At 35.3% G+C, this 21,036-nt stretch overlaps 1 protein-coding gene across 2 annotated transcripts in view; it reads left to right on the top strand.

The window, feature by feature from the left end:
- Positions 1–11,786, top strand: part of LOC133652160 (potassium voltage-gated channel subfamily C member 1-like) — a 152,419-nt gene extending 140,633 nt beyond the window's left edge. The window contains exon 5 of one of the 2 annotated variants that reach the window (XM_062050593.1): positions 11,537–11,786. In XM_062050593.1, coding sequence (XP_061906577.1) covers positions 11,537–11,583 — 47 coding nt within the window. In that variant the 3' untranslated portion in view covers positions 11,584–11,786. Of the gene's footprint in view, positions 1–11,533 lie in introns of both variants that reach the window. The other variant, XM_062050592.1, reaches the window with a different exon arrangement.
- Positions 11,787–21,036: the final 9,250 nt, after the last annotated feature.

The following is a 21,036-nucleotide window of genomic DNA, read 5'->3' as shown; positions in this document are numbered from 1 at the left end:
TCTTGTAGAGCATGGTTAACACTCGTGACATGAAACAGGTGCCCGGGTCCATTAAAATCTCATCTGTAACTCCCACTCTGCTAAACATCATAAACAGTTTGTGTGCTACAGCTTTGGTTGAGGCTGTGCGTAATGGAACAGCCTCAGGATATTGGGTGGCATAGTCTACTTTTACCAGTATGTAGCGATGTCCTCTGGCTGACTTCGGGAGCGGTCCAACGATGTCCATTGCCAGACGTGAGAATGGGGTGCTGATGATGGGGAGTGGGACCAAGGTGTTTTGATACATTGATCTAGGTGCATTCTTCTGACATTCGGGACAGCCCTTGCAAAAGTCTTCTATGGCTCGTTTCACACTGGGCCAATAGAAGTGGGCTATTATGCGGTCATATGTCTTTTTTACACCTAGGTGAGCTCCCAGGTGATGAGTATGGGCAAGATAAAGCACTCGGGAGACATGAGTCTTAGGCCCCGTTTACACTAAGCCAGATAAGTTTATTCAGGGTAAATCACACCTAACCTTATCCGTTTTCACACACAACAATGCCACCGTTTAAGACCCCCGCCCCCCTCCGTCCACCGGTGCAACGCGACCTAGTAAGCATGCGCGGAAATGCACACGTCATAGTCATCTCCAGTGTTGCTTTGTGTGCCAGTTCTTAAATGTATCTTATCTTAACAATATCCAGTGTTGTGGTATTTCAATGAACTGGAATCCAGTGTGCTTGGGGCCCTATTGTAGTGAATCACACCTGAGCCATCATAAATTAATCACATCTTTATTAGACACGTAAACAATGTGATAAAGAACATTTTACATCAATCAAACTAGGGATCTAGATATCTGGTCAGGACACTCCTCACTATTTTGCCTTCACCTTCATTGTCCATTCCTTTTTGGTGACTTTACATACTCTGGACCTAGACATAGAATCTGCAACATACATGGCGGACAATAACTGATACAGTCTGCTTTGCCAGTCCAAAAGCATTCGCCGTTTTCCATAGTCTTCCCTCGACGGCCAGGTAATACAAAGCACACACTACCTTTTTTATCGCATCCACGGGAGCTCGCATTCTTGTTGTCTCTCCTTCGACAAATGGACAAAGTTTTTCGCTAAGTAGAAACACAGCTGACCCAGCCGGACATTCGAAAGTTCTCTTGCCGTCTGAGAAGTGTTGTGTCCGAAATAGCTGCAATCGCTTTCTCTTAAGGTATTCATGTGTGATTTCCACAAGCGTCTGTACAGACGGAAGGAGAAACACGGGCATGTCTGGATGACTCGCCTTCATATTTCCAGTAGTTAGCTCCGAGTTACCAAACCGCTTTATTATGAAGCTGGCTGTGGCGCGTTCTTTCTGATATCATTTTCTATGTGGACGTGGTATTTCTGGCGTCACTTCCTCTCCGAATTCACTTTGTAAACGATCATTGAGTCCATACAAAGCTAAGTGCCGGAGATTCAAGAAATACACGGCTGACTTACCCGTGTAAAAAATTGTCCGAGGAGGGGAACCTTAAATGCTGGTTTAGTGTGGCTGAAACGGGGCTTAGGCTAAATAATTATTTGTTTAAGGGGTTAAACGACATAGTGTAGACATCGCCTTAGGCACCAACAATTGCTCAACTACGTCCCCGTCCTTAGTTACCACCCCTCTATACAGAAGGCCATTTTTAATCAGAAAATAAGGTGAGTGCACTCAGCCCTTCACATTTCTGTCCGTCGCTTTCCACGACTCGCTGCCGGGCCCAGCTGAGGTTCGCATTATTCCAATGGGCAGTGGCAAACTCGCCAGTTTCAAGGGGTGCCGCTCTCTTCTGGTACGGGGAATTCCCCAAACGGGTCCCCTTCCTCTTCTGCCTCCTCCACATTCCTGCTCTTCCGTTGCTCCTCTTTGGCCATGCTGTCACTCAGTGGGGCCTCCGACGAGGCCCTCAACGCGGGGTGCGGCGGCAGTTGAAGGGCTTACTTGTGAGGCATATTTTTTGGCATCAGGCAGCAACGCTCAGATACAGCGGTCTATCACCAGTCGGTCTACAGAGAGGGGTTCCCTTCGCTCGTTAGCCAGCTGTGTGTTAGGCGGAGCAGCGCGGCTACCTGCGGTCGCGGTGACTGTGTAGGCTGGAAGATCCAGTTGTGATATCGTTGGGGCCTGGCAGACAGACTGTAACCTTGGCTGTCGAGAATGGCTGTCTTTAGTTTGTTAAAGTCTCGCGTATCCGCAAATGCCAGGTCGCTACACACACGTTGGGCTTCTCCCATGAGAAAAGGTGCCAGTATTGAACCCGATACAGCTACCGGATACTTCTCCCGGGCCGCAGTGCGCTCAAATTAATTTACGTATGCTTCCACATCATCCTCAATTGACAATTTGGTTAGGACCCGTGTAATAGCCACATCTTTAGCAATCTTTGTTACTAACTCTAACATTTACAAGTTCAGCTTGGCTTTTTAACAAAGCACTGAGTGCTTCTGCGTGCGACATAGTAGGAGGTTGCCGTGAATCAGGCTACCCGCATTCTCCACCATATGTGGCACCTGATTCTCACCAAGACACAGGATACAGTTTGCAGAAAGCCGAAAAGGGGCATTTATTGAACAGGTCCTTTTAGGAAGGGCAGGGTGTGGAAACAGCAAACTTAAAGGCCTACTGAAAGCCACTACTACCGACCACGCAGTCTGATAGTTTATATATCAATGATAAAATCTTAACATTGCAACACATGCCAATATTGCCGGGTTAACTTATAAAGTGCAATTTTAAATTTCCAGCTAAACTTCCAGTTGAAAACGCCTTTGGATGATGACGTATGCGCGTGACGTAGCCAGTGAAACAGAAGTATCGGTACCCCATTGAATCCAATACAAGATAGCTCTGTTTCCATCTCATAATTCCACAGTATTCTGGACATCTGTGTTGGTGAATCTTTTCCAATTTGTTTAATAAACAATGAAGACTGCAAAGAAGAAAGTTGTAGGTGGGATCGGTGTATTAGCGGCGGACTACAGCAACACAACCAGGAAGACTTTGACTCGGATAGCAGACGCGCTTGCCGACGCTAGCCACAGACCGCACGGATGATCGTGGTGAAGTCCTTAATCCTTCCGTCGATCACTGGAATGCAGGTGAGCACGGGTGTTGATGAGCAGATGAGGGCTGGCTGGCGTAGGTGGAGCGCTAATGTTTTTATCATAGCTCTGTGAGGTCCCGTTATACTAAGTTAGCTTCAATGGCGTCGTTAGCAACAGCATTTTTAAGCTTCGCCAAGCTGGAAAGCATTAACCGTGTATTTACATGTTCATGGTTTAATAGTATTGTTGATTTTCTGTCTATCCTTCCAGTCAGGGGTTTATTTATTTTGTTTCTATCTGCATTTGAGACCGATGCTATCACGTTAGCTCAATAGCTAAGTTAGCTTCAATGGCGTCGTTAGCAACAGCATTGTTAACCTTCGCCAGGCTGGAAAGCATTAACCGTGTATTTACATGTCCCTGGTTTAATAGTATTGTTGATCTTTTGTCTATCCTTCCAGTCAGGGATTTATTTTTTTTTTTTCTATATGCAGTTAAGCAGGATGCTATCACGTTAGCTCTGTAGCTAAAGTGTTTCGTCGATGTATTGTCGTGGAGATAAAAGTCACTGTGAATGTCCATTTCGCGTTCTCGACTCTCATTTTCAAGAGGATATAGTATCCGAGGTGGTTTAAAATACAAATCCGTGATACACAATAAAAAAAGGAGAGAGAGTGGAATCCAATGAGCCAGCTTGTACCTAAGTTACGGTCAGAGCGAAAAAAGATATGTATTGCACTGCATTCTAGTCATTCACTCTAACGTTTCCTCATCCACGAATCTTTCATCCTCGCTCAAATTAATGGGGTATTCGTCGCTTTCTCGGTCCGAATCGCTCTAGCTGCATTGTAAACAATAGGAAAATGTGAGGAGCTGTTCAATTGACTACATCACGCTACTTCCGGTAGGGGGAAGGCTTTTTTTTATCAGATACCAAAAGTTGCTATCTTTATCGTCGTTGTTCTCTACTAAATCCTTTCAGCAAAAATATGGCAATATCGCGAAATGATCAAGTATGACACATAGAATGGATCTGCTATCCCCGTTTAAATAAAAAAATTTCATTTCAGTAGGCCTTTAAAGTCTCAATTAACCAACATAAATCTCGCCCATCCAGGGTTCTCAATCTTTCCTAAATGCACACTTAAAATGTCCTAGGTATTTGCCTACAAAACAAGTGACACATAATATCTACTACTAATATCAGTAAAAGATGACATATATATATATATATATATATATATATATATATATATATATATATATATATATATATATATATATATATATATATATATATATATATATATATGGCCACCCATCCAAATGATCAGAATCAGGTGTCCTAATCCCTTGTCCCGGTGTATAAAATCAAGCACTTAGGCATGGAGACTGTTTCTACAAACATTTGTGAAAGAATGGGCCACTCTCAGTGATTTCCAATGTGGAACTGTCATAGGATGCCACATGTGCAACAAATCCAGTTATGAAATTTCCTAGCTCCTAAATATTCCAAAGTCAACTTTATTATAAGAAAAGTGAAGAGTTTGGGAACAACAGCAAGTCTGCCACCAAGTGGTAGGCCACGTAAACTGACAGAGAGGGGTCAGCGGAAGCTGAAGCGCATAGTGCAAAGACTTTCTGCACAGTCAGTTGCTACATAGCTCCAAACTTCATGTCACCTTCCATTTAGCCCACGTACAGTATGCAGAGAGCGTCATGGAATGGGTTTCCATGGCTGAACACCAGCATCTAAGTCATACATCACCAAGTCCAATGAAAAGTGTCGGATGCAGTGGTGTAAAGCACGTTGCCACTGGACTCTAGAGCAGTGGAGACATGTTCTCTGGAGTGATGAATCACGCTTTTCCATCTGGCAATCTGATGGACCAGTCTGGGTTTGGAGGTTGCCAGGAGAACGCTATATTTCGGACTGCATTGTGCCGAGTTTGAAATTTGGTGGAGTAGGAATTATGGTGTGGGGTTGGTTTTTCAGGAGTTGGGCTCGGCCCTTTACTTCCAGTGAAAGATCATTTTCAACCCATATTCAGTTGAATATGCTACAAAGACAACATATTTGATGTTCAAACTATTAAACTTTTTTTTTTTTGCAAATAATCATTAACTTTACGATTTGTTGCCAGCAACATGTGACAAAGAAGTTGGGAAAGGTGGCAATAAATACTGATAAAGTTGAGGAATGCTCATCAAACACTTATTTGGAACATCCCACAGGTGAACAGGCAAATTGGGAACAGGTGGGTGCCATGATTGGGTATAAAAGTAGATTCCATGAAATGCTCAGTCATTCACAAACAAGGATGGGGCGAGGGTCACCACTTTGTCAACAAATGTGTGAGCAAATTGTTGAACAGTTTAAGAAAAACCTTTCTCAAGCAGCTATTGCAAGGAATTTAGGGATTTCACCATCTACGGTCCGTAATACCATCAAAGGGTTCAGAGAATCTGGAGAAATCACTGCACGTAAGCAGCTAAGCCTGTGACCTTCGATCCCTCAGGCTGTACTGCATCAACAAGCGACATCAGTGTGTAAAGGATATCACCACATGGGCTCAGGAACACTTCAGAAACCCACTGTCAGTAACTACAGTTGGTCGCTACATCTGTAAGTGCAAAGTTAAAACTCTCCTATGCAAAGCGAAAACCGTTTATGAACAACACCCAGAAACGCCGTCGGCTTCGCTGGGCCTGAGCTCATCTAAGATGGACTGATACAAAGTGGGAAAGTGTTCTGTGGTCTGACGAGTCCACATTTCAAATTGTTTTTGGAAACTGTGGACGTCGTGTCCTCCGGACCAAAGAGGAAAAGAACCATCTGGATTGTTATAGGTGCAAAGTTGAAAAGCCAGCATCTGTGATGGTATGGGGGTGTATTAGTGCCCAAGACATGGATAACTTACACATCTGTGAAGGCGCCATTAATGTTGAAAGGTACGCCATCTTCCTGACAATGCTAAACTGTGAACTATGGTCAACCTGCACTTTAATGCAGTTTCTATGCCGCTGGACAAAGCTCAAACAAAATCTCGTTGACATGTATGACTTAAGTGTTATTATTATGACAATGACAATAAAGGAATTGATTGATACATACAGGTTTTGGAGCAACATATGTTGCCCCTGCTTATTTCAGCAAGACAATGCCAAGCCACGTGTTACATCAACGTGGCTTCATAGTAAAAGAGTGCGGGTACTAGACTGGCCTGCCTGTAGTCCAGACCTGTCTCCCATTGAAAATGTGTGGCACATTATTAAGCCTAAAATACCACAACGGGGACCCCCGAAATGTTGAACAACTTAAGCTGTACATCAAGCAAGAATGGGAAAGAATTCCACCTGAGAAGCTTAAAAAATGTGTCTCCTCAGTTCCCAAACGTTTACTGAGTGTTGTTAAAAGGAAAGGCCATGTAACACAGTGGTGAACATGCCCTTTCCAAACTACTTTGGCACGTGTTGCAGCCATGAAATTCTAAGTTAATTATTATTTGCAAAAAATAAATAAAGTTTATGAGTTTGAACATCAAATATCTTGTCTTTGTAGTGCATTCAATTGATTATGGGTTGAAAAGGATTTGCAAATCATTGTATTCCGTTTATATTTACATCCAACACAATTTCCCAACTCGTATGGAAACGGGGTTTGTATATATATATATATATATATATATATATATATATATATATATATATATATATATATATATATATATATATATATATATATATATATATATATATATATATATATATATATAATATTATATAGATACATATATATACAAATATACACATAATTATTAATGTTATTAATTGCAAATATACCTATAATTATTAATGTATTAATAACTACACATATATATATATATATATATATATATATATATATATATATATATATATATATATATATATATATATATATATATATATATATATATATATATATATATATATATATATATATACACACACAATGTGAACCCTAGGTCAAAGTTTTACAGACCTGTGGTATATAGTGTAGTATACTATACAGTGCAGTACATACTTGATTATGGGTTGAAAAGTATTTGCAAATCATTGTATTCCGTTTATATTTACATCCAACACAATTTCCCAACTCGTATGGAAACGGGGTTTATATATATATATATATATATATATATATATATATATATATATATATATATATATATATATATATATATATATATATATATATATATATATATATATATATACAAATATACACATAATTATTAATGTTATTAATTGCAAATATACCTATAATTATTAATGTATTAATAACTATACATATATATATATATATATATATATATATATATATATATATATATATATATATATATATATATATATATATATATATATATATATATATATATATATATATATATATATATATATATATATATATATATATACACACAATGTGAACCCTAGGTCAAAGTTTTACAGACCTGTGGTATATAGTGTAGTATACTATACAGTGCAGTACATACTGTAGTGTGTAGTAGAGTATAGTATACTGTCTTGTAGTATATTTTCAAACTTTTTTCACTTTAGAAAACATTATTAAAAAACAGTAGCGCAGTAGGCCTAAGTATTCTTTAAAAACAAGGCGAAGGTTTGTATTTAAACGCTGAAACATGACACACTGTTTGAATAGTAACTGTGTTTCAATTTAGGAAAATAAAACACTGTACTTGAATCAAGTACCACTAGTGGTGCACGTGCCACAGTTTGAGAGTCACTGCTGTATAGTGTAATACATAGTGTAGTACATAGTGTAGTACATAGTGTAGTATATAGTGTAGTACACAGTGCAGTACATAGTGTAGTATATAATGCAGTACATATTGTAGTACATATTGTAGTGCATAATATAGTATATAATGTAGTACATAGAGTAGTACATGGTTTAGTATATAGTGCAGTAAATATTGTAGTACATGATGTAGTTTATAGTGTAGTACATAATGTAGTATATAATGCAGTACATAGTGTAGTAGTTATCGTAGTATATAGTGTGGTATATAGTGCAGTACATATTGTAGTACATAGTGTAGTACATAGTGTAGTATATAGTGTAGTATATAGTGCAGTACATATTGTAGTAGTTATCGTAGTATATAGTGTGGTATATAGTGCAGTACATATTGTAGTACATAGTGTAGTACATAGTGTAGTATATAGTGTAGTATATAGTGCAGTACATATTGTAGTACATGCTGTATCAATCAATCAATCAATGTTTACTTATAGAACCCTAAATCACGAGTGTCTCAAAGGGCTGCACAAGCCACAACGACATACTCGTTGTGTACATTACACAACGAGGATGTACACTATGTACATGTAATATATAGAGTAGTATATAGTGTATTACATAGTGTAGGACATAATGTTGTATATAGTGTAGTACATAGTGTAGTATAAAATGTAGTACATAGTGTAGCACATTATGTAGTATAGAAGAGGACAATATGTAACTGTGCAGCTCAGTGGAGATGTTCATGTCATACTCATCACAATGAAACAAGTATATAGTGTAGTATATAGTGTAGTATGTAGTATATGGTTCATTTCATACTCATCACAATGAAATAAGTATATAGTATAGTATATAGTATAAAGTTCATGTCATACTCATCACAATGAAACAAGTATATAGTGCAGTATATAGTTAATGTCATACTCATCACAATGAAAAAAGTATATAGTGTAGTATATAGCATATAGTTCATGTCATACTCATCACAATGAAAAAAGTATATAGTGTAGTATATAGCATATAGTTCATGTCATAGTCATCACAATGAAAAAAGTATATAGTGTAGTATATAGCATATAGTTCATGTCAATTCTATCTCGAAAAACGAGTAATTTTCTGCCGTACAAACCAGGCCAAAACCAACTTGTCATCTGTCACCAACATGCATAGCACTAAACCACTAGTGCGTTTATGGCCACACAAAAATTCGGACAACTCAAACACCACACAAAGTTACACTATGACTCCTCAGTCATACGTGTGCTTATTTTACTGTCATTTATTATTAATGTTAATTTATTTATATTAGTCATGGAATGCTGTTACACACACTATGTTGAAGTATTACTATTATTATTTATTATTATTATTATTATTATTATTTATCTTACGGTATACATCAAAAATAATATTGAGCAAAATTTAATTGAAATATTGTCGATGTGGCCCTCCAGCAGTGCTCGGGTTGCTCATGCGGCCCCCGGTAAAAATTAATTGCCCACCCCTGATATAGTTCATGTCATACTCATCACAATTAAACAAGTATATAGTGTAGTATATAGTATATAGTTCATGTCATACTCATCACAATGAAACAAGTAAATAGTGTAGTATATAGTTCATAGTATATAGTTCATGTCATACTCATCACAATGAAACAAGTATATAGTGTAGTACATAGTGTAGTATATAGTATAGTGCATAGTGTAGTACATGCGGTAGTATAGAAGAGTACAATATGTAATTGTGCAGCTCAGCAGAGACATGTATGCCATACTCATCACAATGAAACAATTATATACTGTATTGTAGTATATAGTATATAGTTCATGTCACACTTATCACAATTAAACAAGTATATAGTGTAGTACATAGTGTAGTATATAATGTAGTTTAGAAGAGTATAATATGTAACTGTGCAGATCAATATAAACGTTCATGTCATACTCATCACAATTAAACAAGTATATAGTGTAGTATATAGTTCATGTCATACTCATCACAATTAAACATATAGTGTAGTATATAGTATATAGTTTATGTCATACTCATCACAATTACACAAGTATACAGTGTAGTATGTAGCATATAGTTCATGTCATACTCAACACAATTAAGCAAGTATATAGTGTAGTATATAATATATAGTTCATGTCATACTCATCACAATTAAATAAGTATATAGTATATAGTGTAGTACCTAATGTAGTCTATAGTCTAGTGTATAATGTAGTATATATTATATAGTTCATGTCATACTCATCACAATGAAACAAGTACATAGTGTAGTATACAGTGTAGTACATAGTATATAGTTCATGTCATACCCATCACAATTAAACAAGCATATAGTGTAGTACATAATGTAGTTTATAGTGTAGTACATAGTGTAGCACATAGTGTAGTACATAATGTAGTATATAGTGTAGTATACAGTATATAGTTCTTGTCAAACTCATCACAATTAAACACATATATAGTGTAGTATGTAGTGTAATACATAATGTAGTATATAGTGTAGTATATAGTATATAGTTCATGTCATACTCATTACAATGAAACAAGTATATAATGTAGTAAATAGTGTAGTATATAGTATATATCATACTCATCACAATTAAACAAGTATATAGTGTAGTATATAGTTCAGGTCATACTCATCACAAACAAGTATATAGTGTAGTACATAGTTTAGTATATAGTGTAGTACATAGTGTAGTATATAGTGTAGTATATATTCTACTATATACTGTAGTACATAATGTAGTATATAGTGCAGTATATAGTCTGTTATACTCATCACAACGATACAAGTATACAATGTAGTATATCGTGTAGTATATAGTATATAGTTCATGTCATACTCATCACAATGAAACAAGTTTATAATGTAGTATATAATGTAGTATATAGTTAATGTCATACTCATGACAATTAAACAAGTATATAATGTAGTATATAGTGTAGTACATAGTATATTGTTCATGTCATACTCCTCAGAATTTAACAAGTATATAGTGTAGTATATAGTACATAGTTCATGTCATACTCATCACAATTAAACAAGTACGTAGTGTAGTATATAGGATATAGGTCATGTCATACTCATCACAATTAAACAAGTTTATAATGTAGTATATAATGTAGTATATAGTTAATGTCATACTCATCACAATGAAACAAGTTTATATTGTAGTATATAATGTAGTATATAGTTAATGTCATACTCATCACAATTAAACAAGTATATAATGTAGTATAAAGTGTAGTTCATAGTATATTGTTCATGTCATACTCCTCAGAATTTAAAAAGTATATAGTGTAGTATATAGTACATAGTTCATGTCATACTCATCACAATTAAACAAGTACGTAGTGTAGTATATAGGATATAGGTCATGTCATACTCATCACAATTGAACAAATATATAGTGTAGTATATAGTGTAGTACATAGTTCATGTCATACTCATCACAATTAAACAAATATTTAGTGTAGTATATAGCGTAGTATATAGTTCATGTCATACTTATCACAATGAAAGAAGTTGCACTATTTTTAGTTTACCTCCTTTTTGGCTTCTCTTCCCTCCTTCCTTCCTTCCTTCCTTCCTCCCTTCCTTCCTTGGACCCCCTCACACACACAGTAGGAGGCACTGTCAACGTGAATGGCTACTGGAGCGACAGTCCTTGGTAACACCACAAGAAGAAGAAGAACAACAACAACAAGAAGAACAACAACAATTATGCAAGTCACACTAATGAGGCGGCCATGTTGGACCAGTAAGACGAACTCAGACATCTCCCACACGCACAACCTGTGTGTGTGTGTGCGCGTGTGTGTGCACGTGTGTGTGCACGTGCATCTACCTCTGTACTGTACTGACGTGCACTAAAGACTCAGCAAATCAGCAAATCAGCAAAAAGAAAACATTTTATTCACACCATCAACTACTTTGTTGTGCTTTTTGCACCTACGACTCATGAGATGAATTATTATCATTATTATTATTATTATTTTTATTATTTTACAATTATTAAAAAACATTTTATTTTATTATTTGTATTATTATTATCATTATTTGTATTATTAATATTATTATTATTATTATTTTTATTTTATTATTATTATTTTTATGTTTTTAAATTAACATTATTATTATTATTTCATTATTATAATTTGTATTTTTATTATTTTTATTATTATTATTATTATTTTTATTGTTCTTACTATTTTTTACATGATTATTATCATTATTATTATTAATATTATTTTTTGTATTAACATTATTATTATTATCATTGTTGTTATTTATTATTATTTTATGTATTATTATCATTATTTTTATTATGAATGTTATTATTATTATTATTATTATTATTTATTATATCATGATTATTATAATTTTTATTATTATTATGTTTTTGTTTTTATTTGTATTATTTGTATTACAGTTTTTTTTATTATTGTTATTATTATTTTTATTATTATAATTATTAGTTTTTATTGTATTTGTATTATATGTTTTTATTATTATTAATATTATTATTTATTAATGTTATTATTGTTATTACATTTTATTATTGGTAGTAGTATTAATATTTTTATTATAATTCTTTTATTGTTATTATTGATAATTATTTTTATTTGTATTAATATTATTTAATTATTATTTTTATTTTTATTATTATTATTATTATTATAGTGTCATCGTGGCTTCTGGTGAAGCTCTTCAATTCAAAGATGTCCAAACGTTTCTCACGTGAAGATCATGTCAAGCTTTTCTTCAAGCAAGCTAAAAACGAATATTTGTCAAATGTTTGGATCAATATTCACGTTTGGATCAATATTCACGTTTGGATGAATATTTTCATGTTTCTATTTTCTATGTTGCCGATAAACTTTGGACGTCCTTGAGCTAATATTTGAAAATGATCTTAGCGCTGACATCAGCACTATTTCACGTCTGCCTAGGAATTAAAATAATAATAATAATAATAATAATGATAATAATAATAATAATAATAATGATGATGATGGTGACAACAAATAACTCCCTCTATTTGGAGTGATTGATCGATTGATTTGGATCAATATTCAAATGGATCAATTTTCATCTTTTGTCATAAAACAATATTCAGATTGGAAGAGTGACATTAGCATAGAAGAAAGAAAACAAGATGATAATTTTATTGATTTGTCTTTGTGAAATATTTATATTATGTATATATTTTTTTTTTTGTGTGTTTAGGGTCCAACTTTGACTTCTTGTCCACACCAACATGGATCTGTTTTAAAACTATTTACAATTAATATTTATAACATGAATACACACATATATTTACAAATAATAACATGAATTATTACACGTATATTTACAATTGATAACATTAATTATTACATGTATATTTACAATTAATAACATGAATTATTACCCATATATTTACAATTAATAACATGAATTATTACATGTATATTTACAATTGATAACATGAATTATTACACATATATTTACAATTAATAACATGAATTATTACATGTATATTTACAATAACATGAATTATTACATGTATATTTACGATTAACATGAATTATTACACGTATATTTACAATTGATAATATGAATTATTACACATGTATTTACAATTAATAACATGAATTATTACATGTATATTTACAATTAATAACATGAATTATTACATGTATATTTACAATTAATAACATGAATTATTACACATATATTTACAAGTAATAACATGAATTATTACACATATGTTTACAATTAATAACATTAATTATTACATGCGTTGTTTTTATTTACAATTAATCAAATTAATTATTACATGTATATTTACTTAGACTTAGACTTGGAAAACACTTTATTGATCCACAAGGGAAATTGTTCAACACAGTAGCTCAGTTACAAAGGATGGAAAGGGTAGGGATGGAAAGGATAATGCAGGTATAAAGTAGACTAAAAATGTACCATAGTAGCAATATAAAATATAACATATATGTAATATGTACATATTATATATACAGTATATAATATATACTGATATATTATATGTTGATATAATATATACAATATATAACAATGACCATGTACAATATTACAGTATATGTAACAGCTGCAGCATAAAATAGAGAGTAGATCCATCAGAGAATAGACATAAAGAAAGAGAACTTTAACTTTAACTTTAAGTAGCTAACATGTCAGGTGTCAGGTAATAGACAGATATCATCTATTGCTGTACGGCCTGTACAGCTGGATGGAGTGCGGAATGAAGGAGTTCATGAATCCAACACTGTGGGAACCAAGCTGAAGGAGCTTGTTGGAGTATGAGCTCCGCTGTCCCTCAATTGTCTGGTGGAGTGGGTGGGCAGGATTGTCCATGATGGCCAGCAGTTTGTCCAGTGTCCTCCTGTCCCTCACTGACACAAACGCCTCCAACTGCGTGACAATAGTTTGGCCGGCTTTCCGGATCAGTTTGTCAATCCGGTTTAAGTGCTCCCCTAACAAACCACTGGGCACTGGCCACAACAGACCGAAAAATATTTACAACAGCTTGCTGCACACATTAAAGGACCTAAGCTTCCTCAGGACTAAGAGTCTTTTCATGCCCTTCTTGTAAACAGCTTTGCTGTTGTCCTTCCAGTCCAGTCTGCTGTTCAAGTGGACTCCCAGGTACTTGTACTGCCCCACTACTGCCACCTCCCGGCCCTGGATCTTGATGGGCTCTACAGGGGTCATTCTGTTCTTAAAGTCGATGACCAGCTCCTTGGTCTTGTCCACATTAAGGAGCAGATGGTTCGCCTGAGACCACTCCACAAAGTCAGCGATCGGTGTCCTGTACTCCAGTTCCTGTCCCACCCCGATACACCCAACCACAGCAGAGTCATCAGAGCATTTCTGCAGGTGGCAGGACCTGGAACTATACTGGAAGTCGCACAAACTGGAGCCTATCAGACAAGTAATCAGTGATCCAGGAGACAATGGATGAACTGACACCCATCCTGAGCAACTTGTCACTCATCAGAATTGGCTGAATGGTGTTAAAGACACTGGGTAAATCAAAGAACATGATCCTCACAGAGCCCTTCCCACCATCCAGGTGAGAGTGAGCACGATGCAGCAGGTAGATAACAGCATCATCCACTCCTACATGGGGCTAATACGCAAACTGTAGAGGGTCCAGGGAAGGAGCCGCCAGGGGTCTCAGCTGAGCCAGCACAAGTCTCTCGAGGACCTTCATGACATGAGACGTCAGGGCAACCAGTCTGAAGTCATTCAAGCCCGATGGAATGTGCTTCTTAGGCACCGGCACTATGCAGAATGTTTTCCATAGCGCTGGTATCTGTTCTAACTTCAGACTCATGTTGAAGATGAAGTGCAGAATCTCAGCCAGCTGAGCAGCACAAATCTTCAGGACCCAGGGGTTGACTCAGTCAGGGCCTGCTGACTTGGCTGAGTTGACTCTCTCCAGCTGTCGTCCTACATGTCCAGGTGTCAGACACACCGGGCTGGCTTTTTCAGTGGGGGTGGAAGTGGGGGGATAAGAAACAGCAGTGGCAGGCAACAGTGAAGGAGTTTGTGGATTGATGGTCAGGGTAGGTGTGAGGACAGGAGTAGTGGGGGAAGGGCCAGTAAGGGGTGCATTGCTAAATCTATTGAAAAACAAATTCAGCTGGTTGGCTCTATCTACACCCACATCCAGCATTTTGGCTTTGTTATTGAAGCCTGTGATGGTTTTCATGCCCTTCCACACATCCCGAATGTTATTCGGCTGGAGTTTGGCCTCTAGCTTCCTTCTGTTGGCATATTTTCCTTCTCGCAGCTGAACCTTAAACTGCCACTGTATCCTCCTCAACTCATACTGATCACAAGATCTGAAGGCTAGCTTCTTTTTATTCAGCAGTTCCTTTAGCTGGCTGGTGATCCAGGGCTTGTTATTTGGGTAACAGTGGACCGTTTTTGTAGGGATGATTGAGTCCTCACAGAAATTGATGTAGTCTGTGATGCAGTCTGTGATGCTGTCAATGTCTGTCCTGTGAGGCTTACAGAGCACGTCCCAGTCTGGGTCTCAAAACAGTCCTGCAGGGCGAGACATGCTTCCTGGTTCCACGTCCGCACTGATTTTGTTGCGACAGGTTGCCTCCTCACAGCAGGAACATATTGAGGTGTTAAAAGCACCAAATTGTGATCAAACCGTCCCAGGGGGGCAGGGCATCTTCTGGATTAGCATACAGTAGTATTCAGGGTTTTATTGTCCCGTGTTGCACAGTGCACATATTGGTGGAAAGTGGGTAAACTTGAGTCCAGAGAAGCTTGATTAAAGTCACCCAAAATGAGTATGAGGGCATTGGGGTGTTTGGTTTATTGCCTAGCAACAGCGGCATGAATGTTGTCGCAAGCAGCAGCCTCGTCTATAGAAGGAGGGATGTACACTCCGATGAAGATTACAGAAGTAAACTCCCTTGGCAAAAATTATGGTCCAATTCCAACAGCCAGAAGTTGGATGTCCGGCATACAAACACACTCCTTTACAGTAATATGTCCAGGATTACACCACCTCTTGTTCACCAAGATGGCAATCCCACCGCCTTACTTCTTACCGCTCAGGAGTGTGTCTCTATCCGCCCGTGAGGTTGTGAAGCCTGGTAGAGACGCGCTGTGGTCCGGGAAGTCCGCGTGTAGCTAAGTCTCCGTAAAGCACATGATACTGCACATGGCGTACTCCTTTTGAGTTTGGACGAGCCCGAACGATTTGTCCATTTTATTTGCCAAAGACCGCACATTCTCCATGAGGGAATTGCAGGCTAAAAATGTCCTTCTCCGCTCCTTCATCTTTGTGCCGGCACGGCATCCCCGACGCTTTTTCCGTAGTTCCACGGGAATGTCCGGCCGCAATCCCCATAACGCTGGCAAGGAGAGCGCAAACTGTTCCTGGCGTGTGTAAACAAAGGGCCAACTGATCAAAGCCAAACACAAAACGGCCGGAAAAGAAAAAGAAAAGTAACAAAAACACATAAAAGCGCCCAAGAACCATAATTAGTGGTTTATGCTACTGTGATGTGCTGCCACTCTGTCAGGAGCATCCAAGAAAAAAATAAATAATAATAATAATAATAAATTAATATATATATATATATAAATATACATCCATCCATTTTCTACCGCTTGTCCCATATATATATATATATACAAAAGTTTGGGGTCACATTGAAATGTCCTTATTTTTTAAGGAAAAGCACTGTACTTTTCAATGAAGATAACTTTAAACTAGTCTTAACTTTAAAGAAATACACTCTATACATTGCTATTGTGGTAAATGACTATTCTAGCTGCAAATGTCTGGTTTTGGTGCAATATCTACATAGGTGTATAGAGGCCCATTTCCAGCAACTATCACTCCAGTGTTCTAATGGTACAATGTGTTTGCTCATTGGTTCAGAAGGCTAATTGATGATTAGAAAACCCTTGTGCAATCATGTTCACACATCTGAAAACAGTTTAGCTTGTTACAGGAGCTACAAAACTGACCTTCCTTTGAGCAGATTGAGTTTCTGGAGCATCACATTTGTGGGGTCAATTAAACGCTCAAAATGGCCAGAAAAAAAAAAACTTTCATCTGAAACTCGACAGACTATTCTTGTTCTTAGAAATGAAGGCTATTCCACAAAATTGTTTGGGTGACCCCAAACTTTTGAACGGTAGTATATATATATATATATATATATATATATATATATATATATATATATATATATATATATATATATATATATATATATATATATATATATATATATATATATATATATATATATATATATATATATATATATATATATATATATATATATATATAAATACACCAATAATTACATGTATAATATATATATATAAATACATTATTAATACATTAATAATTATATGTATGTTTGCAATTAATAACATGAATTAATACATGTAAATTTCCAATTATAAACAGGAATTATTACAGGTACATTTACAATTAAAAACATGAATTATCATACGTATATTTACAATTAATAATATGGATTATTACATGTATATTTACAATTAAAAACATTAATTATTACATGTATATTTACAATTAATAACATGGATTATTACATGTATATTTACAATTAATAACATGAACTATTACATTTATATTTACAATTAATAACACTAATTATTACATGTATATTTACAATTGATAACATGAAATATTACACGTATATTTACAATTAATAACATGAATAATTACATGTATATTTACAATTAATATTGATTAATCAAACATGTGTGTTGTTGTGTGGACATGTCCAAGTGGGTCCTGGACCACAACTTTGATGTGGACATCCTAGTTGTATTCATTCATTCATGTATTTATTTATTTATTTCTTAAATTTATTTTTTGTTTGTTTATTTATTCATCTATTTGTTTTTAAATGTATTAATTTAATTATTCATTCATTTATTTATTTATGTATTTAAATGTTTAAATGTATTTACTTATGTTTAAATGTATTTATTCATGTTTAAATGTAATTATATATGTTTAAATGTAATTATATATGTTTAAATGTATTTTGTATATGTTTAAATGTATTTACTTATGTTTAAATGTATTTATATATGTTTAAATGTATTTATATATGTTTAAATGTATTTATTTATGTTTAAATGTATTTATATATGTTTAAATGTATTTATTTATGTTTAAATGTGTTTATATATGTTTACATTTTTTTATATATGTTTAAATGTATTTATATATGTTTAAATGTATTTACTTATGTTTAAATATATTTATATATGTTTAAATGTATTCATATATGTTTAAATGTATTTATTTATGTTTAAATTTATTTATATATGTTTAAATGTATTTACTTATGTTCAAATGTATGCACAAGAAGGATTTGATGTTTATTGACAGATTATTTAAATTATGCAACATTACTAAGTGTACAGACACACACACACACACACACACACACACACACACACACACACACACGCACACACACACACACACACACACACACACACACACGTTACAGTGCGTGTTGTACATAATAATATTAATGATATGTAGATTAATCTGCATGGACTTCCATTGCAAGCAATAATGACTGTGGTATGAAAGTAGCAATGTTTGCTGTGAGTACAGTATAATACTTGCTGTGAGTACAGTATAATATTTGCTGTGTACAGTATAATATTTGCTGTGTACAGTATAATACTTGCTGTGAGTACAGTATAATATTTGCTGTGTACAGTATAATACTTGCTGTGAGTACAGTATAATATTTGCTGTGTACAGTATAATACTTGCTGTAAGTACAGTATAAAGTTTGCTGTGAGTACAGTATAATATTTTCTGTAAGTACAGTATAACATTATCTGTGAGTACAGTATAATATTTGCTGAGTACAGTATAATATTATCAGAGTAAAGTTAAATTTCTGAATACAGTATAATATTATCTGTGAGTACAGTATAATATTTGCTGAGTACAGTATAATATTACCTGTGAGTACAGTATAATATTTGCTGAGTACAGTATAATATTATCTGTGAGTACAGTGTAATATTTATCTGAGTACAGTGTAATATTATCTGTGAGTACAGTATAATATTATATGAGTACAGTATAATATTAAATGAGTACAGTAGAATATTTTATTTACAGTAGTGTGAGTGTGTGAGTGTGCACTTGCATGTGCACTAACAAAAGCATGCAGGAGAAAAAAAAGAGACGACAGGAAGTAACGCATGATGCTAGGTCACATGACCATGATGCTAGGTCACATGACCGGTGTAGGATGCCGGGTCACATGAGCAGGTGGTCACATGATCAGGTGAGGGTATGTAGCGTAACAAGCGGGGTGGGAAAGTTTATTTTTGACAGGCTGGGAGGGTTTGTAGAAGTTGTGCTGCTATGACTAGATGGACTAAGAGGTGCTCCTCACATGTATGAGAGGTGCAGGTGCTCCTCACATGTATGAGAGGTGCAGGTGCTCCTCACATGTATGAGAGGTGCAGGTGCTCCTCACATGTATGAGAGGTGCAGGTGCTCCTCACATGTATGAGAGGTGCAGGTGCTCCTCACATGTATGAGAGGTGCAGGTGCTCCTCACATGTATGAGAGGTGCAGGTGCTCCTCACATGTATGAGAGGTGCAGGTGATCCTCACATGCATGTACACCACAACTATGTGCTCTTCAATGTTGGAATGTGAAGAACAAACATGAATAAATCCATCTTCTTCCATCAATGTTTCTGCTACTCTTCTTAAAGTCTGAACATCTTCTTCTTCCTCAAGACACTCAACCACCAAATCTTCTTCTTCTTCTTCTTCTTCTTCTTCTTCTTCTTCTTCTTCTTCTTCTTCTTCTTCTTCTTCTTCTTCTTCTTCTTCTTCTTCTTCTTCTTCTTCTTCTTCTTCTTCTTCTTTTTCTTTTTCTTCTTCTTTTTCTTCTTCTTTTTCTCCTTCTCCCATTCCTCATCCTTCTCCTTGTTCTTCTCCTTCTACTTCTTCTTCTTCTTGACCTTCTCCTTTTCCTTCTTCTCCTTTTTGTTCTTCTTCTTTTTATTCTTCTCCTATTCCTCCTTCTTTATCTTCTTCTTCTCCTATTCCCCCTTCTTCTACTTCTCCTTCTCCTTCTTCTTCTTCTTCTTCTTCTTCTTCTAGTTCTCCTTCTTCTCCTTCTACTTCTTCTTCTTGTCTTTCTTCTTCACCTTCTCCTTTTCCTTCTTCTCCTTTTTCTTCTTCTTCTTTTTATTCTTCTCATATTCCTCCTTCTTTTTCTTTTTCTTCTTCTTCTCCTACTCCTTCTTCTTCTCCTTCTCCTTTTTCTTTTTCTTCTTCTTCTTTTTCATCCTATTCTTCTCCTATTCCTCCTCCTCCTTCTACTACTCCTTCTTCTTCTTCCTCTCCTACTTCCCCTTCTTCTTCTCCTTTTTCTCCGTCTTTTTCATCTTCTTCTTCTTCTTTGTCTTCTTTTTCTTCTTCTACTCCTTCTTCTCCTTCTCCTTTTTCTTTTTCTTCCTCTTTTTCATCTTATTCTTCTCCTATCCTTCCTCCTTCTCCTACTTCTCCTTCTTCTTCTCCTTCTTCATCTTCTTCTTCT

Source organism: Entelurus aequoreus, linkage group LG06, assembly GCF_033978785.1.
Source record: "Entelurus aequoreus isolate RoL-2023_Sb linkage group LG06, RoL_Eaeq_v1.1, whole genome shotgun sequence".
NCBI lineage: Eukaryota > Metazoa > Chordata > Actinopteri > Syngnathiformes > Syngnathidae > Entelurus > Entelurus aequoreus.
Note: the sequence above shows the minus strand (reverse complement) of the source record. Positions and strands in the feature narration are given on the sequence as shown.